The following is a 19184-nucleotide window of genomic DNA, read 5'->3' on the forward strand; positions in this document are numbered from 1 at the left end:
CTGGATAAATGCGAAGTGATACATTTTGGAAGAAATAATGTAGGGAGGAGTTATACAATAAATGGCAGAGCCATCAATAGTATAGAAACACAGAGGGACCTAGGTGTGCAAGTCCACAAATCCTTGAAGGTGGCAGCACAGGTGGAGAAGGTGGTGAAGAAGGCATATGTTATGCTTGCCTTTATAGGACGGGGTATAGAGTATAAAAGCTGGAGTCTGATGATGCAGCTGTATAGAATGCTGGTTAGGCCACATTTGGAGTACTGCGTCCAGTTCTGGTCGCCGCACTACCAGAAGGACGTGGAGGCGTTAGAGAGAGTGCAGAGAAGGTTTACCAGGATGTTGCCTGGTATGGAGGGTCTTAGCTATGAGGAGAGATTGGGTAAACTGGGGTTGTTCTCCCTGGAAAGACGGAGAATGAGGGGAGATCTAATAGAGGTGTACAAGATTATGAAGGGGATAGATTGGGTGAACGGTGGGAAGCTTTTTCTCATATCAGAAGTGACAATCACGAGGGGTCACGGGCTCAAGCTGAGAGGGGCGAAGTATAACTCAGATATCAGAGGGATGTTTTTTACACAGAGGGTGGTGGGGGCCTGGAATGCGCTGCCAAGTAGGGTGGTGGAGGCAGACACGCTGACATCATTTAAGACTTACCTGGATAGTCACATGAGCAGCCTGGGAATGGAGGGATACAAACGATTGGTCTAGTTGGACCAAGGAGTGACACAGGCTTGGAGGGTCGAAGGGCCTGTTTCCTGTGCTGTACTGTTCTTTGTTCTTTGTTCTTTGCTGAGTAGAGCATGATTTGGGGGTGAGTGACAGATCATGTGATGTGACTGAGAGACAGCTGTTTTTCACAGAGTATTTCAGTTTTTGTTTTGTTTTCAGAAGCAGCTTGAAACTAAGAAAGACAACAGTGTTATTCCCCTCTCTGGAGTTTGAAGACTGAAAGTCACCAGAGATTAAGTTTACCTCTCTGAAGTTTGAATGTTTTGAGGATATATTCTGCTCTGCAAACAGCTGGCTGGAATTTACACCCATCGGTGTTACAAAGTTGCAAGTCCAACATCACATGAGCATACTTATTTTGTGCTGAGTCTGAAGAAGGGTGCATGTCTGTGGGATGGTGTTTAACTTGGAACAACAGAGATAGTTAGGAATGTTGTGTTTAAGTCTTGTAATTGGTAAAAGTTATGCTCATTCTTTTTGTTATATTCTAACTGTGTTCGTAAATAAACATTGTTTGATAAAAGTTTTCTAGTGGGTCACTTGAATCATACCTGGAGTAAAACACCTTATGCTCACCGATGCTAAAATCAAATATAAAACTTAGGGTTTAGGCTAACTTCACAAAATACTTTGGAGTCTTTGGCCTGGGTCTTAACAATATTCAGTAGCATTTTTAGATGTCTGCATCTTTGCGATAATGTTGATGAGTCCAATTACCCCCAACTCTTTTAACCTGTCCAGTTAAGGGGCCCAGACCAACATTTTAATGGTTCCAGTGAGACTCCAATCAATATTGGATCAGATCAACTCTGTTAGAACACAGGAATATTTCTGAGTGTCAATTTGCATTCCTGGCATATTTCAAACAGGCAAGGAGTCTGCATTGATCTTCCCACTCTGATCCAATTCTCCTGGCTCCCATCCAGTTCTCCCACTCCAAGTCAGTTCTCCTGCTCCATTCCTCTGGCTGCCATCTAGTCCACTCCAACCCATCCCTCCTTCTCTGATTCATTCCTCTTGCTCTGCTCCTCCTGCTCCACCTCATCCCACCCTCTCTGCTTTGTTCCTGCTGTTCGGATCTGTTCCTCCCATTCCAATGGGCTCCTCCCGCTCTGATCCATTCCTCCCACTCCGATTCTCCTGTCCTGCCTGTTCTGATCATTCTCTCCCCCTAGCCCATTCCTCTCCGCAACGCTTCATCAACTTACTGGACTCCGAGTGTTAAATTATGATGAGGAGTTGGGACGTCTTGTTGAAGTTGTATAAGACATTGGTAAGGCCACGCTTGAAATGTTGTGTACAGTTCTGGTCACCCTATTGTAGAAAGGGTGTTATTAAACTAGAAAGAGTGCAGAAAAGGTTTACTAGAATGCTACCGGGACTTGATGGTGAGAGGCTGGATAGACTGGGTCTTTTTTCCCTGGAGCGTAGGAGACCTAGGGGTGATCTTATAGAGATCTATAAAATAATGAGGGGCATAGATCAACTAGATAATCAACATCTTTTCCCAAAGGTAGGAGAGTCTAAAACTAGAGGGCATAGGTTTAAGGTGAGGGGGGGGGGGGGAGATAGAAAAGGATCCAGTGGGCCAATTTTTTCACACAGAGGGCGGTGAGTGTCTGGAACAAGCTGCCAGAGGTAGTAGTAGAGGGGGGTACAATTCTGTCTTTTAAAAAGCATTTAGACAGTTACATGGGTAAGATGGGTATAGAGGGATATGTGTCAAACGTGAGCAATTGGGTCTAGCTTAGTGGTTAAAAAAGAGGACGGCATGGACAAGTTGGGCTGAAGGGCCTGATTCCATGCTGTAAACCTCTATGACATTAAATTAAATGGAGATATATTCCCTGGAATCTACAAGGCTAAGGGGTAATCTGATGGAAATTTTCAAGATAATAAGGAAACATATATCTGTTAGACAGAGAGGAGCTGTTTCTGCCAGTTTTAGAGTCTAGGATGAAATTCCAAAATTTGAGCCAGATCTTTCATGAAATTAGGAATTAGAAATTCTACACAGAAAGGGTAATGTGGAACTCTTCCACAAAAGGCAATTGATGCTAGGTCAGTTGTAAATCTTAAATCTGTAATTGATAGATTTTTGTTATCCCAAAGTGTCAAGGAATATGGGGCAAAGTAGTTAGATCACAGATCAGGCATAATCTCATTGAATGATGGAGCAGACTCAAGGGGCTGAATGGCCTCCTTCTGTTCCTGTGTCCACTCTGTTTCACTTCAGCCTTAACCAGTGATATTGGCAGGGAGTCCGATCAATTTTCTCATTGAAACCTGGGAGGCTGCTTATGCTTTTCGACATCAGGATGGCTGAGCGAAGCAGTGCCTGAAACGGTCCCACATAAACATCTTAAAGCTCATGGTTGGCGAAACAACACGTAGGAGGAAGGAAAGGCGGGGAATTGAGAAGTGCGCTGCAAAAACCTGAACATAAGGGAAAATATAAGGCTTAGCAATATCAAAATGAATGAAGACAAACCGGCCCCCATGCGGCAGGTTTCCCTGTGGCAGTTACGATGAACTATTGGCCACTGGCAGGATCTTCCAGTAAGAAGTCTAACAACACCAGGTTAAAGTCCAACAGGTTTATTTGGTAGCAAAAGCTTTTGCTACCAAATAAACCTGTTGGACTTTAACCTGGTGTTGTTAGACTTCTTACTGTGTTTACCCCAGTCCAACGCCGGCATCTCCACATCAGGATCTTCCAGTCCCAGGGTCCCACCAAAGTCTAAGGGCTTTGGCATGGCCCACCCATTCCGTCGCTGGGGTGTGGGGGTCAACTTCAGCAGGACCAAAAGATTCCGCCAGCAGGAAGGACTGGAAAATCCCACCCAAAAGACCTGTATCCAAGTGCACTGTAAGTAACCGGCTCCTAAACTGGATGACCGGTGTTTCTGTATTGGTTCAGAAAGCAATGCTAACCATGTTGATTGACATACAAGTGGATCATTGCAACTTCATAGGACCTGTTTCATGCAGGAACATTGTTAATCAATAATGATAAATTGGGGATTGAGTGGGACAGTTGGCTTAGTTTGGGATTGATACAGGGCTATGGAAAGAGTGTGGGATAGTTGGATTAGTTTGGGATTGATACAGGGATATGGAGAGAGAGTGGGATAGTTGAATTAGTTTGGTATTGACACAGTGCTATGGAGAGAGAGTGGGACAATGGGATTAGTTAGGGATTGATACAGGGCTATGGAGAGAGAGTGAGATCGTTGAATTATTTTGGGATTGATGCAGGGCTATGGGAAGAGAATGGGACAGTTGGATTAGTTGGGATTGACACAGGGCTAAGGAGAGAGAGTGGGGCAGTTGGATTAGTTCAGGATTGATACATGGCTATGGGAAAAAAGTGGGACTGTTAGACTAGTTTGGGATTGATACAGGGCTATGGAGAGAGAGTGAGACAGTTGGATTAATTCTGGAATTGATACAGGACTATGGGAAGAGAATGAGACATTTTGATTAGTATGGACTTGAAACAGGGCTATGGAGAGAGAGTGGGGCAGTTGGGTTAGTTTGGGATTGATATAGGGCTATGGGAAGAGAGTGGGGCAGTTGGATTAGTTTGGGATTGATACAGAGCTATAGAGAGATAGTTGGACAGTTGCATTATTTTAGAATTGATACAGGGCTATAGGAAGAGAGTGGGACATTGCGTTATTTTGGGATTGATACAGGACTATGGAGAGAGAGTGGGACAGCTGGGTTAGTTTGGGACTGATACAGGGCTATGGGGAAAGAGTGGGATTGTTGGGTTAGTTTGGGATTGATACAGGCTAATGGTGAAAGAGTGGGGCAGTTGGGTTACTTTGGGATTGATACAGGGCTATGGGGAAGGGTGGGACAGTTGGGTTAGTTTGGGATTGCTGTAGCAAAGAGCTGGTACAGTTATGATGGGATGAACACTCGCTTTCCTTGTTATAAATATTTAGGATTCTATATAAAAGAAACTTCAATCAAACAAGTAAGACAGAAACATTTGAGGACAACTTTATTTTAACAAAGTCAAGTATGTGGAACTATACAGTACAATGTGTTAGCTTAAAGGTGCAAACCTTTACAGGGATATGGATATAATATACAAACATTCAGACACAAAGGAAGAATATTATTGTATTACTTTCAAAAGCTCCTGTTACAAATGCTCTCAGTGCTTTGGGAGAGGAACTCTGCACAATCAATGGAACGACTCAGAAATATTGCACTTTAAAGCTGGAATATTAAATTCAGGAATCATCTGATCAACAAAGCAAGGGCCTTACCATCACATTCACAGCCACTCAATTATTCATCTGGCATTTTAAATTTTAGCATCAGATTCAATGCAACACGACATTAACTTTTTATTATTTAAATTAAATTTTCCACTAATTGAAACCATAATGGCTGAAAATGCTGAGAATATTTACCAAAAACTTAAACTGGAACGGCTACATAAATACTATGGTGACAAGCGCAGGTCAGAGGCTGGGAATTCTGCAGCAAATAACTCACTTCCAGACTTCCCAATGCCTGTCCATCACCTTCAAGGCACAAGTCAGGAGTGTAATGGAATGATCTCCACTTGCCTGGATGAGTGCGTTCCAACAACACTCAGCAAGTTAGCAGCCCATTAGATGAGCATCCTATCCACCACCTTAAACATTCACTCACTCCACCACTGGCACAGTGGCAGCAGTGTGTACCATCAAAAGATGAAATATAGCAGCTTACCTAGGCTTCCTCAATAGCGCCACCCAAAGCCATGGCCATTGCCACACCGAAGGACAAGGGCAGCAGATGAATGGGATCATCACCAACCGCAAGTTTCCCTTGAAGCCACACACCATCCTGATTTGGAAATATATTGGGCAGGGTTCGCCCCATAACCAGAAAATCCCACCCAAGGTCAATGGACCTTTGCATGGTCTGCCCCTCTGCCCGCTGTGATTCCCGTGGCAGGTGGGATGGGAAAATTCCCACCATTGTCATTCTTTCACTGTTGTTGGGTCAAATTCCTGGAACTTGGAAATTCTCCCTAACTGTGGTTGTATCTACAATACATGGACTGCAGCGGTTCAAGAATATGGCTCACCACTATCTTTTTAACAGGGTACTAGGGATGGAGATTAAATGCTAACCTTGCCAACAACACTCACATCCTATGAATGAATTTTTAAAAAGTGGATTTGTGTACGTTTGCCTCTTAGCTACCTCACAGCTCATGTGCATTTCTTTTGGTTTTCTCTCTTGGTGTATAATGGCTTTTTGAACCAATATGACAAAAGTGGAAAGTTGCTCATACCACTCCCTTTGCCTTGTGTTCCATTACATCTTTGTCCTGAGCTCCCATCCATCCCCGACCTTCTACTTTGCTGCACCCCCTCTCTTCAACAGAACCAAACCCATCACATCACTACCTCTCTTCACCTCTGAAGAAGAGTCATATGAACTCAAAACGTTAACTCTGTTTCTCTCTCCACAGACGCTGCCAGATCTGCTGAGTTTTTCCCACATCTTCTGTTTCTGTATTTGATTTCCAGCAGCCGCAATATTTTGTTTTTGATTATAAAGTTGCTCGCATGTTCACCGCTGAACTGGACAAGGCCAGTCCAGAAAGGGCGTCGTCTTCTGCTCACACAACTAATGTGAGATGATAATAGAATCTCTGCCAGGATTTTTCCCGATTACTTTCCTTACACATCGGTCTTCCAGAATAGTTACGGCAGGAGATGAGGAGAATGCTCCTTGCTCCGTCTAATTTCTAGTTGGGAATGCTTAGGTGAAGAATGGGGAACATCATTCGGGTTGACAGAGATGGGAAGGTGAAGTCAGGTGGCATTACTGTTTGGGTTCTAACAATCAAGACTGTAGGGAGAAGATGGTGAGAACATCAACTTAGACAAAGACATAGAATCCCTGCAGTGCAGAAGGAGGCCATTCGGCTCACCCAGTCTACACCGACCACAATCCCACCCAGGCCTATTCCCGTAACCCCACATATTTTCCCTGCTAATCCCCCCTGACATTAGGGTCAATTTAGCATGGCCAATCAACCTAACCTGCACATCTTTGGATTGTGGGAGGAAACCCACGCAGACACGGGGAAAACGTGCAAACTCCCTACAGACAGTGACCCAAACCCAGAATTGAACCCAGGTCCCTGGCACTGTGAGGCAACAGTGCTAACCACTATGCCACTGGGCCACCCTGGTTTCAAATCCTGGGAAAGAGTGAGTTCAAATAGAAGATAGCGGAGTGGGTCTGATTCTCTGGGGAGTTCAGTAGTGTTCTTGTTTTCCATTTTCTGGTCATTGCTTCATGTACCTTCTTGAGACAGTTAGTGCCACATTGACAGCCTATTCACACACAAAACTCACAACTCTTAAAGTCATCTTTAAGGATGATGATTACAAGAAAGATGTTGAGTCCATCCAGAGACACCCTTTAGATTCCCCTCACCCATCATCACTCAACTATCCCTAAACTGACTCGGGAGTTGTAACCTCCCCACTATCATATCCAGGCATTTGCTCCATGTGCAGACATCATTCCGTGCAAGGGGAACCTTGTTAGATTTACCATTTATTAGTTTGAACCTGTTCTTCCTTATCCCACTTTCCTGATTTAACATGCAGTCTTTATTTATTTTCAAAAACTCCTCAAGGTCACCTCCCAGTTGTCTGCTTTCGAACCTAAGTTTCTCCAGCATTTCTCATTACTCAATCCCTTTGATGCTATCAGGCTCCCAGCTCTTCCCTGCTCTGCCTCCAATGTATGAATGTTGCTCTTGTGCCTCTGTGACCATAACATGACACAGTGCTCAAGTGGGTCTGACTAAAGCATGGACTAGTTTGATCGCAACCAACCAACCCCGTGACTCGCCCCTTTTGGGTAATTCTTCCTGAAGGATTAAAGATGGAGTCTATTTTTCTTAAATTGAAAATCAGGTAAGTGAGTGCCAATGAGAAGAGTAAAGTAACTACTAAAAAAAAACTATTTCTGATAACCTGATTTGTGCCCCACTCACAGACATACAAGAGAAAAAGGTTTGCGACTCTTCAGAAGCATGAAGCCCCTTTATCAGGAATAACACTCAAAACACACAGAGAAACAACAAAATTATTAAACGCCCGTGAGGCTGAAACAGTTAAGTAACTGGAATATCTCTGAGTGTTCACGTCGCTTCATGCTGCGCTGTTCCCAGTTGGCAGCCAGTCACTCTGTGGGTTGATGGTGCACGCAACAATGGTAATGAAGAGTTCCTTTGTACACGCCTGTGTTCACATGCCTTTGGAAGCCTGGCGAAAACTGTCCCGCTGGTGGTTTGGTTGTGGAATGATTCACACTATCCTCCCCTGCCACAGGGGCCGGGGTTTCAGTTACACCTGTGCACGGCTCTTGTGCCGTGATCCTGAGAAAGGCCAGAGGTATTTCTGTACCGAGGAGCAGCTGCTCTTCCCGCTAGGCATGTTGGAAAGATCGTCACATGGATAGTGGAGAGAGGTGAAGATGCTGATGAGAACAGCAATCAAGAGGACTACAGCCCCCACAATCCAGATCACACTGCGATGTTTCAAACACTTCGGGCACAGCCTCTCGATCAGTTCTGAAACTTCTTCAAACTTACTGTGAGAAGAGGAAGAAGTGAGGGAGCGAGACAGAGAGAGGGACAGAGTGAGAGAGACGGAGAGATTTAGCACGTCAGAGGAAGAGAGAGACGGAGAAGGCAGATAAACAGAAAAAGCAAGAAGGGGATGCACACAGAGAGTGAGTCAGAGGAGAAGAGGAAGGAGAAAGATAGACAAATGGAGAGATAGAAAAAGAAAAGCACCAAGAGGAGATAAAGTGAGACAGAGGAGCAGAAAAAGAAACATAAAAAGATGGAGCGAGACAGAGGGGGACAATGGGACAACGATAGACAGACATACATACATAGAGAGAGAGAGAGAGAGAGGACAGACAGTATAATAGGGAACAAAAGTGACCAAGGATAAGAGAGGGACAGGAATAGAGGGATTGAACAAAAATAGTGGACAGGGAGAGGGTAGAGACAGAGAGTGAGCAAGAGAGAAACAGGGACAGGGAAAGACAGACAGTAGGAAACAGACAACGAGACAGAGAGAGAGTGAACCATGAAAAAGCGACAGAGGCAGAAACAGGCAAAGAGGGAGAAAGATAGAAAACACGGAAAAGATAGAAAATGGGACAGAGAGAGACAAGAGACAGATCGAGAGAGAGACAAGAGACAGATCGAGAGAGAGACAAGAGACAGATCGAGAGAGAGTGCACGCGAGAGATAGCAAGATAAAGAGAGAGAAAGAGAAACAGAATGAGAGGCAGAGTCAGACAGAGAGAGATACACTTTTTTCATTGATGTTATTAAGATTGGTGACCAGCTTGAATATAATCTCTGGATGCTTTTCTCTCTTTGATTTTGAGCCAGATCCTTTGCGCCCACAGACACAGACAGGAGGAAGGAGCGACACTCCGAAAGCTTGTGCTACCAAATAAACCTGTTGGACTTTAGCCTGGTGTTGTGAGACTTCTTACTGTGTCCACAGACTGGTAGTCATGATGTGGAGATGCCGGCGTTGGACTGGGGTAAACACAGTAAGAAGTTTAACAACACCAGGTTAAAGTCCAACAGGTTTATTTGGTAGCAAAAGCCACACAAGTGTGTGGCTTTTGCTACCAAATAAACCTGTTGGACTTTAACCTGGTGTTGTTAAACTTCTTGCTGTGTCCACAGACTGGCACAGAGGAGGCCCCTGTGGAGGCAAGAGCAAAGGGCCCTGTACTGGCACAACACCTCCTAGCATGGTCACAGTGACCCTGGTACTGAGAGAAACTGGGGAGAAGGCCTTGTCCCTATCCCCTGCTGACAGCCCACCGAGAGCTCAATGTGGATATTATTAAACTAAACTAGAAAGAATGCAGAAAAGATTTACTAGGATGCTACCGGGACTTGATGGATTGAGTTATAAGGAGAGGCTGAATAGACTGGGACTTTTTTCTCTGGCGCGTAGGAGGCTGAGGGGTGACCTTATAGAGGTCTATAAAATAATGAGGGGCATAGACAAGGTAGATAGTCAATATCTTTTCCCAAAGGTAGGGGAGTCTAAAACTAGAGGGCATAGGTTTAAGGTGAGAGGGGAGAGATACAAAAGTGTCCAGAGGGGCAATTTTTTCACACAGAGGGTGGTGAGTGTCTGGAACAATCTGCCAGAGGTAGTAGTAGAGCCGGGTACAATTTTATCTTTTAAAAAGCATTTAGATAGTCACATGGCTATGATGGGTATGGAGGGATATGGGCCAAATGCAGGCAATTGGGATTAGCTTAGGGGTTTTAAAAAAAAGGGCGGCATGGACAAGTTGGGCCAAAGGGCCTGTTTCCATGCTGTAAACTTCTATGACTCTATGTGTGCACTGACAGCAACAGCACAAACTCAGCAACATTACGTTGCCATGGGGAGCTGGAGAGGAGGGGGTGGGGTTTGGAAAGTATATGAGGTTCTAGTTTTTGTTTACAGGAAGTGATGAGGTTGGTATGCTTTTGCTAATCAGTCTTTTGATGTTATCAGCATGAAAATGCCCATTATCTCCTCACCCAGAGAGTTCCTTCCATACTGTAGCCTTCAATCCAAATTGATTTATATGTGTGCTGGTGGTGAGTACCGCATACTAACATTGCTAACGTTCAGCAAGTCCTGATTGCAATAAAGCACCTAGAAATTAATAGTTATGCAGGCTAAAATATTTTATTTATTAGTCACAAGTAGACTTACATTAACACTGCAATGAGGTTACTGTGACAATCCCCTTGTCGCCGCACTCTGGCGCCTGTTCGGGTACACTGAGGGAGAATTTAGCATGGCCAATTCACCTAACCAGCATGTCTTTGGACTGTGGGAGGAAACCCACAGAGGGAGAATGTGCAAATTCCACACAAACAGTCGCCTAAGCCAGGAATCGAACCCGGGTCTCTGGCGCTGTGAGGCAGCAGTGCTAACCACTGTGCCACCCCGCGACCAAAATGTGACCAAGACACAACTGATCTGAGAGGGAATGTTCTCCAGGCCTCTGCTTTTCTTAAAATCAATGTATTTTTTTATTGCCTCTTCTTGGTTTAACGGCATGGGGGAAGCGGTCTGAATCCTCAGGCCTGGTTCCATGATTCAATTAGATTGTGGATGCAGTAATTCAGCCACTTTCCTGTCACCGACACTCTTTATTGTGAACCAAAGGAAAGGGCAGTGTCTGCGGCTTACAGTCAGGCAGTCTTCAACCTGGGACCGACAACAATGGGCTGGGTAGAGCAGCAGGCAGACTGTTTCCCATAGGGAGAGCCTCCACTCGCTCAGTGAGGCAGCTCATACTCCACGAAGCTCGCGAGGAGATCTGTTGATGATTCCCCCATGGCCTTTGTGGATAACCGGTATCTAGGTTCCACCGATTCGATCTGGTTCTATTTCCCCCATTACCCTTAACCAACAAAAATCTACTGATTTTGCTCCAGTTAATCTTCTATATTCAAGCGAATATAAGCCTAAGCTACCCAGTCTAATTGTATCAGGGAGGTGGTGGTGTAGTGGTGTTGTCACTAGACTAGCACTCTAGATATCCTCCGGAGGCTAGCATTCGAATCCCACCACGGTAGACGGTGAAATTTGAAGCTGATAAAAAGTTTAATAATGACCATGAAACTATTGTTGTAAAAAACCATCTGGTTTAGAGAAGGCAATGTGCCTGGTCTGGCCTATATGTGACTCCAGACCCACAGCAAAATGGTTGACTTTTAAATAGCCACTCTGTTCAAGGGGCAATTAATGCAGGCCCAGACAGTGATGTCCCCATCCCATGAATAAATAACCCTGGTGAATCAAGGCCTTCCTGAAGTGCCCAGAACTGGACAGTTTCCATATAGTTTATTTTCGCAAGAGTGGTTTATACTGTAGGCCAGACTGGGTTAGGTCCCTATCCCATTTGGCATCATTAATGATTTTGTTCTAACTGAATGCCAGGTTAGCACTGCTGGGCAGGCCCTCTGTGTAGCCCAATGGGGGAGGGTGGTTTCTAAATGTTGTGAGGAGGGGAGGGGTGCCCCAGTTTTTCAATAGTGTTGCTCCTCTAGGTGAGGTGTTGACCTTCTGATTGCGAGGGTTGGGGGTTTTTCCCATGTTCAAGCGGGGTCAAATGGTGGTACAGTGGTTAGCACTGCTGCCTCACAGTGCCAAGGACCTGGGTTTAATTCCAGCCTCGGGTGACTGTGTGGAGTTTGCACGTTCTCCTCGTGTCTGCGTGGGTTTCCTCTGGGTGCTCCGATTTCAACCCACAATCAAAAGATGTGCGGGTTAGGTGCATTGGCCATGCTAAATTCCCCCTTGGTGCCAGGGAGATTATCAGTGTAAATACTTGGGGTTATGGGGATAGGGCCTGAGTGGGACTGTTGCCGGTTCAGACTCGATGGGCCGAATGATCTCCTTCTGCACTGTAGGGATTCTATTCTATGGATTCAATGTGACAATGTTGTATGATGGGATTTGAATCCATGACCTGTGGGTTATGGGTCATGTACTATGTTATAAGCTATTCATATTGGAGATTAGAAGAATGAAAATTTGTCTCATTAAAGTGTATAAGATTCTGAGGGGATTTGACAGGTTCGATGCCTAGTGGATTTTTCCCTTCATGGTGGTATCTAGAGCGAAGGGGCTCAGTTTCATAATATGGGCTGTCTCATTTAAGCTGGAGATGAGCAAGAGTTCCTCCTCTTAGAGTTTGGTTCATAGAGTCATAGAGGTTTACAGCATGGAAACAGGTCCTTCGGCCCAACTTGTCCATGCCGCCCTTTTTTTTTTAAACCCCGAGGCTAGTTCCAATTGCCTGCATTTGGCCCATATCCCTCTATACCCAGCTTACCCATGTAACTGTCTAAATGCTTTTTAAAAGACAAATTGTGCTACCTCTGGCAGCTTGTTCCAGACACTCACCACCCTCTGTGTGAAAAAATTGCCCCTCTGGACCCTTTTATATCTCTCCCCTCTCACCTTAAACCTATGCCCTCTAGTTTTAGACTTCCCTACCTTTGGGAAAAGATATTGACTATCTCGCTGATCTATGCCCCTCATTATTTTATAGACCTCTATAAGATCACCCCTCAGCCTTCTACGCTCCAGAGAAAAAAGTCCCAGTCTATCCAGCCTCTCCTTATAACTCAATCCATCAAGTCCCGGTAGCATCCTAGTAAATCTTTTCTGCACTCTTTCTAGTTTAATAATATTCTTTCTATAATAGGGTGACCAGAACTCATGTTTGGAGTCGTCTTCCTCTGGAGGCTGGGTCATTGAATATAGTAAGAAGTTTAACAACACCAGGTTAAAGTCCAACAGGTTTATTTGGTAGCAAAAGCCACACAAGCTTTCGGAGCTCTAAGCCCTACTCACCTGAAGAAGGGGCTTAGAGCTCCGAAAGCTTGTGTGGCTTTTGCTACCAAATAAACCTGTTGGACTTTAACCTGGTGTTGTTAAACTTCTTACTGTGTTTACCCCAGTCCAACGCCGGCATCTCCACATCATTGAATATATTCAGGGCCGAGTTCGAGAGATTGTTGATTGACAAGGGCAGCAACGCTGATGGGGGTCAGGCAGGAAGTGGAGTTGAGGCCATATTGAGGTCAGACATGTTCTTATTCAACAGCAGAGCAGTCTCGAAGGGCCAAATGGCCGTCTCCTGCTCCTTATTCTAATTTCCTTGAATAAGAAGGGGCAGCATAGCCAGAATGATCCAATTTTAAAGGAGGTTCAGGAACCGTGGGGTCCTGTGGTGTCATGTTCAGAAATCTTTGAAGGCAGGGCAGGTTATAAAAAAGAGCAGTGGATCTTTGGTTTTATTAATAGAGATACAAAGTCCAAAAACAAGCAATCTAGACTAAATCTTTATTAAACCCCGGTTAGAACAAAGAACAGAGAGAAGTACAGCACAGGAATAGGCCCTACGGCCCTCCAAACCCACGTCAATCATGATGCCCTTACTCGCTCCCTATTCATGTACCCATCCAGATGCCTCATAAATGTTGCTAATGTGCCTGCTTCCACCACTTCCTCTGGCAGCGCGTTCCAGGCACCCACCATTCTCTGCGTGAAAAACATCCCCCACTCATCTCCCGTAAACCTTTCCCTCCTCACCTTAAACCTGTGCCCCCTTGTAATTGACACTTCCACCCTTGGAAAGAACCTCTGACTATCTACCCTCTGACTATCTACCCTCTGTGCCTCTTATAATTTTGTAGACCTCTATCAGGTCTCCCCTCAGTTAGGGATCCCTTAGTTAGGGATACTAAACCTAGAATCAGGGAAATGAAGCCCTGGGATATCAAACTGTGAATCTGGGGTACAGAACAATGAATATGGGTTGGATATGAATGAATCCATATAATGTGGAAGCCTGCATCCTTAAAATCAGCTCAAGCATGATTTGTGATGGTGGACCACTTGGTCTAGAAGTCCACAATGGGAGGGAAGGCCCACAGTTAAAGCAGCGACTCTTTTAGATAGTGCAATGAAGCGTTCAGGAACCCACCTGCATTTCCTGTCTTCTCTGAAGCTGGACTCTGACTGTTTCTCCGTGTTCTGCCCCTCCACCTTCTCAGGGACCTCCTGTAACTCCTTCTGCTCCTGGCTGAGTTGGGCTTTCAATCCTTCTTGGTAACTTGGGAGACAGAAACGTTTTATAAAGCCTCGCGTAACTTTTAAGCCGATTGCTTTCACTGGCCATAAACACATTGGGTTGGTTGTCCTGTGCAGTTTGGGTGGAGTGTCTGTATAAGTTCAAACTCCAATCTTAATGCGTCCCCTCCCCCCCTTACAAAGTACTGGAGAAATACCACCAGTGGTGCCCTTTGCAAGATCCTCCAAATCCAGTGGTAAGAAAGGTGATCCAACAGCAACATCATCTCCCAATCCGACATGCCCTACATCAAGGAATGAATTACTCAAAACAAACTCCGCATGTGATCAGACCCCAAAGCAATGCTCCACTCGGAACGCTGTCATTACAGAAGCCTTCCAAGAGGAGAGCAGAAATGCTTTAGTGATGACCTCAAAGCATCCCCAAAGAGGTCAAACATCCCTGCTGACTCATGGGAATCCCTGTCCTGTGACCAACCAGAATAGAGAAGGGTGATTTGAGAAGGCACTGGAACACATTGAGAGATTTCATTGGGAGCACACAGAGGAGAAGTCGAGACATTGGGGGGAATGCACAAACCTCCAAACAACTCACCTATCCAAGCCTCCAAACACCACCTGCTCCACAACTGGCAGAATCGATCGTATATTGGACTTACCAGCCATCTCTGAACCCATCAAACAGGAGTGGAGCAAATCAGCCTCGATCATAGAAGATTCCCTACTGTGCAGAAGGAGGCCATTTGGCTCATCAAGCCTGTACTGGCAACAATCCCATGCAGGCTCTATTCCCATAACCCCACGTATTCACCCTGCTAGTCCCCCTGACACTAAGGGACAATTTAGCATGGCCAATCAACCTAACCTGCACATTTTTGAAGTGTGGGAGGAAACCGGAGCACCCGGAAGAAACCCACTCAGACACACGGAGAACGTGCAAACTCCACACAGACAGTCACCCAAGGCCAGAATTGAACCCGGGTCCCTGGCGCTGTGACGCAGCAGTGCTAGCCACTGTGCCACCGTGCCACCCATATCCTGAAAGGCTACCTAAGAAGATTCTAGGGCAGCACGGTGGCACAACGGTTAGCATTGATGCCTCACAGTGCCAGGGACCTGAGTTCAATTCCGACTTTGGCCCACTGTCTTTGTGGAGTTTGCACATTCTCCCCGTGTTTGCGTGGGTTTCCTCCGGGTGCTCCGGTTTCCTCCCACAGTCCAGGGATGTGCGGGTTAGGTGCATTGGCCATGTTAAATTGACCTTAGTGTCAGGGAATTAGCAGGGTAAATACGTGAGGTTATGGGAATAGGGATTGTGGTCGGTGTAGACCGTGGGCCGAATGGCCTCCTTCTGCACAGTAGGGTTTCTATGATTCCATGAAGAAAAATGCGTCTATGCCTTAACCTTTCAAAGTGCTTCCCTATTGACCTCACAAAGGAGCAAGTGACAACTTGCATTTATATAGCACCTTTAACACAGTATAACATTGCAAGAAGTTTCATAGGAGTGATTATCAAATAACATTTGACATAGGATATATTGGGACCAAAATCTTGATCAAAGAGGTTGTTTTAAGGAGTTTTATAAAGGAGCAGAGAGAAGCAGAGAGGAGAAGAAGTTTACGGAGGGCATTCTAGAGCTTAGGGCCCAGGCAACTGAAAGCATGGATGCCAATAGAGGGAGTGGTTAACATCAGGGATGTTCTGGAGACCAGAATCTGAAGAAGTGGAGAGATCTCATAGGTTGTGGGACTGTAGGAGATGACAGAGAGAGGGATGGCGAGACCAAGGAGGGATCTTAAAACAAGAATGAGAATTTTACAATTGAGGCATAGCTCGACTGAGATCAATTCTGGAGCAGAAAGAAGGGGCAGTGGACCATAAATGGATGTCTGAACAGGATGCAAAGCAGGGAGTTCTTAGAACACTTCCATTGTTCTAGGCTTCCCTAGATTTCATATGGAGATATATGAATACAGCAGGAGAGAGGGAAAATTGCAGGGACTGGGATGGTTGGCAGGGGAACAAGTCAAGCAGCTGAGTGGAAGGTCAAGTAGTGTTCTTTTAAAGTTTTACCAAGATGCACAATGTGACAGGATTCCCAGGGTCCTGACTGGGCGGATTAGGAGTGGTTGTTGTGATATCTGGAAGGCCTAATGAGGAGTCGCAGCACTGAGCAGCCCGCACTGGGTGGATGCTGCACTATCGTGTACACATCCTTCCATTCTGTACACAACCTCACTCCAGGCACAAGGGGAATCTTACCCTTTATTGTAAGCTTCCTCTTCGATCTTGGCTTTTGTCTCCGAGCTAGTTATCTCGACCTTGACCGGCTGGACACCTCCTGGAGCATGACATCCATTCTCCTTATCGCCGTTCTGCTTCCCACTAATTTGTACAAAGGAAACAAAGAACTCAGCTTCACTGACTGAGAATGGGAGAGAAAGAAAGAGCAGAGTACACCCAGCGCTGAACTTTCAGAACATGCATCCCCTTGAGTATCAAGCGTAGCTCAGTGGATAACACCCTTATTGCTAAGCAACAAGGCTCCAAGTTCAAGTCCAGCTCCAGACTTAAACATAAAAGTCAAAGTCCAATACTTCAGTGCATTACTGTCAGAGGAGCTGTCCTTTGGATAAGATTGAGTGGATGAGGTGTTATAGCTGCTTGCTCAGGTGGCTGTGAAGGATCCCATGGCACTAGTTTGAAGAAGAGTAGGGGAGTTATCCCCAGTGTCCGGCTAAAATTTATCCCTCAATCAAAATCACCAAAGCAGATGAGCTGGTCATTCTAAAATTGCTGTGTGTGGGATCTTGCTGTGCACTAATTGGCCGCCATGTTTCCTACCTTGCAGCAGTAGCTGTACTTTAAACATATCGACCGTAAGGCACTTTTGGGACGCAGGGTGGTCATGGAAAGTGCTTTATAATTGCAAGCGCTTTTTCTTTTCCTTTCGTTTGCTATTGCTGGGTAGGTTGGAGGTTAAGATGCTCACCTCCCAACTTTGGATCAACATTGACGAACAAGCTAAAGTGATCGTAACACACCTCGGTTAAACAAACCGAAAGAAAGACTTGCCTTTCGTGATAATGGAGAGTCTCAAAGCCTTTTACAGCCAATGAAGTACACTGTTAGGGTCACTGCTGCACTGTGGGAAATACGGTGGCCATGTTGTGGCCTCCTTCTGCATGGTGGGATTCTATGATTCTATGAGTCATTGGAGGTGAAAGGTCACGTGAACAAACCTCCAGAAATGTTCAATCAGAGTTGGCAACTGAGGTGTAAATAGTCCCTGAGGAGTGGATCTAAATGGGAAATCTCAAGGGGCGCAATTCCAGGGTCTGTGGTGTTCCGGCCTATGGAACCCCGGGCTGTAGTTCTGATACTTGATCGGGCTACGGGGATGAAGTGGTCATGTCCCCAGACTAGCAACTCAGAGGCCTGAACGAATAATCCAGAGGACTTGGCATTTTGAAAATTTAAAATGAGTTTTTAAAGAGAATCTGAACAGAGAGGTGGTATCAGTAACGGTGACCATGAAACTACTAGCTTGTTGTAAAAACCCATCTGGCTCACTTATTTCCTTTCAGGAAGGATACCCTTAACCTACCTAGGGCAGCACAGTGGCACAGCGGTTAGCACTGCTGCCGCACAGCGCCAGGAGCCTGGGTTCGATTCCCAGCTTGGGTCACTGTCTGTGCGGAGTCTGCACATTCTCCCCGTGTCTGCGTGGGTTTCCTCCGGGTGCTCCGGTTTCCTCCCACAGTCCGAAAGACGCGCTGGTTAGATGCATTGGCCGTGCTAAATTCTCCCTCAGTGTACCCGAACAGGCGCCGGAGTGTGGCAACTAGGGGAATGTCACAGTAACTTCATTGCAGTGTTAATGTAGGCCTATTTGCGAAACTTATAAATAAACTTAAAACTGTACGTGACTCCAGTCCCATGCCAATTTACTTGACTCTTAACTGGCCCTACAAGTGGCCGGGCAAGTCACTCGATATCAGACCAGCGGTTCGAGAAGAAGGCCCACCACCACCTCTCTAGGGACTGGCACTGAATGCCAGCCTTACCGGGGATGTCCAGACCTTGAGCGTGAATAAATAAGAAAGAGAAACCTCCGCGAGGAAGCTGTTTTCAGTGGTGAATTTAAATATCGGTGCCATACTCACTGTTCCACAAGGGGAGCCAGTGTTGGACTGGAATGTTTGCTGATCCCACTAAGGCTGCTGGGATTCAGGCTGTTTGGGCTGCTGGAGCTGCTGGGGGTGACGGTGCTGGTAGTTGTGGTGACGGTGCTGGAGCTGCTGCTGTTACTAACCGACTCCGCCTACAAAGGAAGAGAAACATAACAAAGGGAGAGATTGTTAACCAGGCCCCGTCTGAAGGAAACGGTTCGGCAGTGCGAGCTCTGCACTCGGACTATGGACACCCGCTGTAAACCTCCAGGGATAAGATCGCACCCCACAGCCCCAATCCCCACACCGATGGGCATATATTTTTTTTATTTGATTTGATTTATTATTGTCACATGTATTAACATACAATGAAAAGTATTGTTTCTTGCGCGCTATACAGACAAAGCATACCGTTCATAGAGAAGGAAAGGAGAGAGTGCAGAGTGTAGTGTTACAGTCATAGCTAGGGTGTAGAGAAAGATCAACTTAATGCAAGGTAGGTCCATTCAAAAGTCTGATGCCAGCAGGGAAGAAGCTGTTCTTGAGTCGTTTGGTTCGTGACCTCAGGACTCCGCATCAGACCCAAGAG

The 19184-nt window shown here is 45.7% G+C and overlaps 1 protein-coding gene across 2 annotated transcripts in view; it reads right to left on the minus strand.

The window, feature by feature from the left end:
- Positions 1 to 4720: 4720 nt before the first annotated feature.
- The window catches only part of mrvi1 (murine retrovirus integration site 1 homolog), a 129312-nt gene continuing 114848 nt past the window's right edge, over positions 4721 to 19184 (minus strand). For both annotated transcript variants that reach the window (XM_078220849.1, XM_078220848.1), the window contains 4 exons: positions 18590 to 18747; positions 16686 to 16808; positions 14314 to 14442; positions 4721 to 8361 (listed from right to left, as the gene is read on the minus strand). In XM_078220849.1, coding sequence (XP_078076975.1) covers positions 8115 to 8361; positions 14314 to 14442; positions 16686 to 16808; positions 18590 to 18747 — 657 coding nt within the window. In that variant the 3' untranslated portion in view covers positions 4721 to 8114. The remainder of the gene's footprint in view (positions 8362 to 14313; positions 14443 to 16685; positions 16809 to 18589; positions 18748 to 19184) is intronic.

The sequence above is a fragment of the Mustelus asterias genome, chromosome 9 (assembly GCF_964213995.1).
Source record: "Mustelus asterias chromosome 9, sMusAst1.hap1.1, whole genome shotgun sequence".
In the NCBI taxonomy this organism is placed as follows: Eukaryota; Metazoa; Chordata; class Chondrichthyes; order Carcharhiniformes; family Triakidae; genus Mustelus; species Mustelus asterias.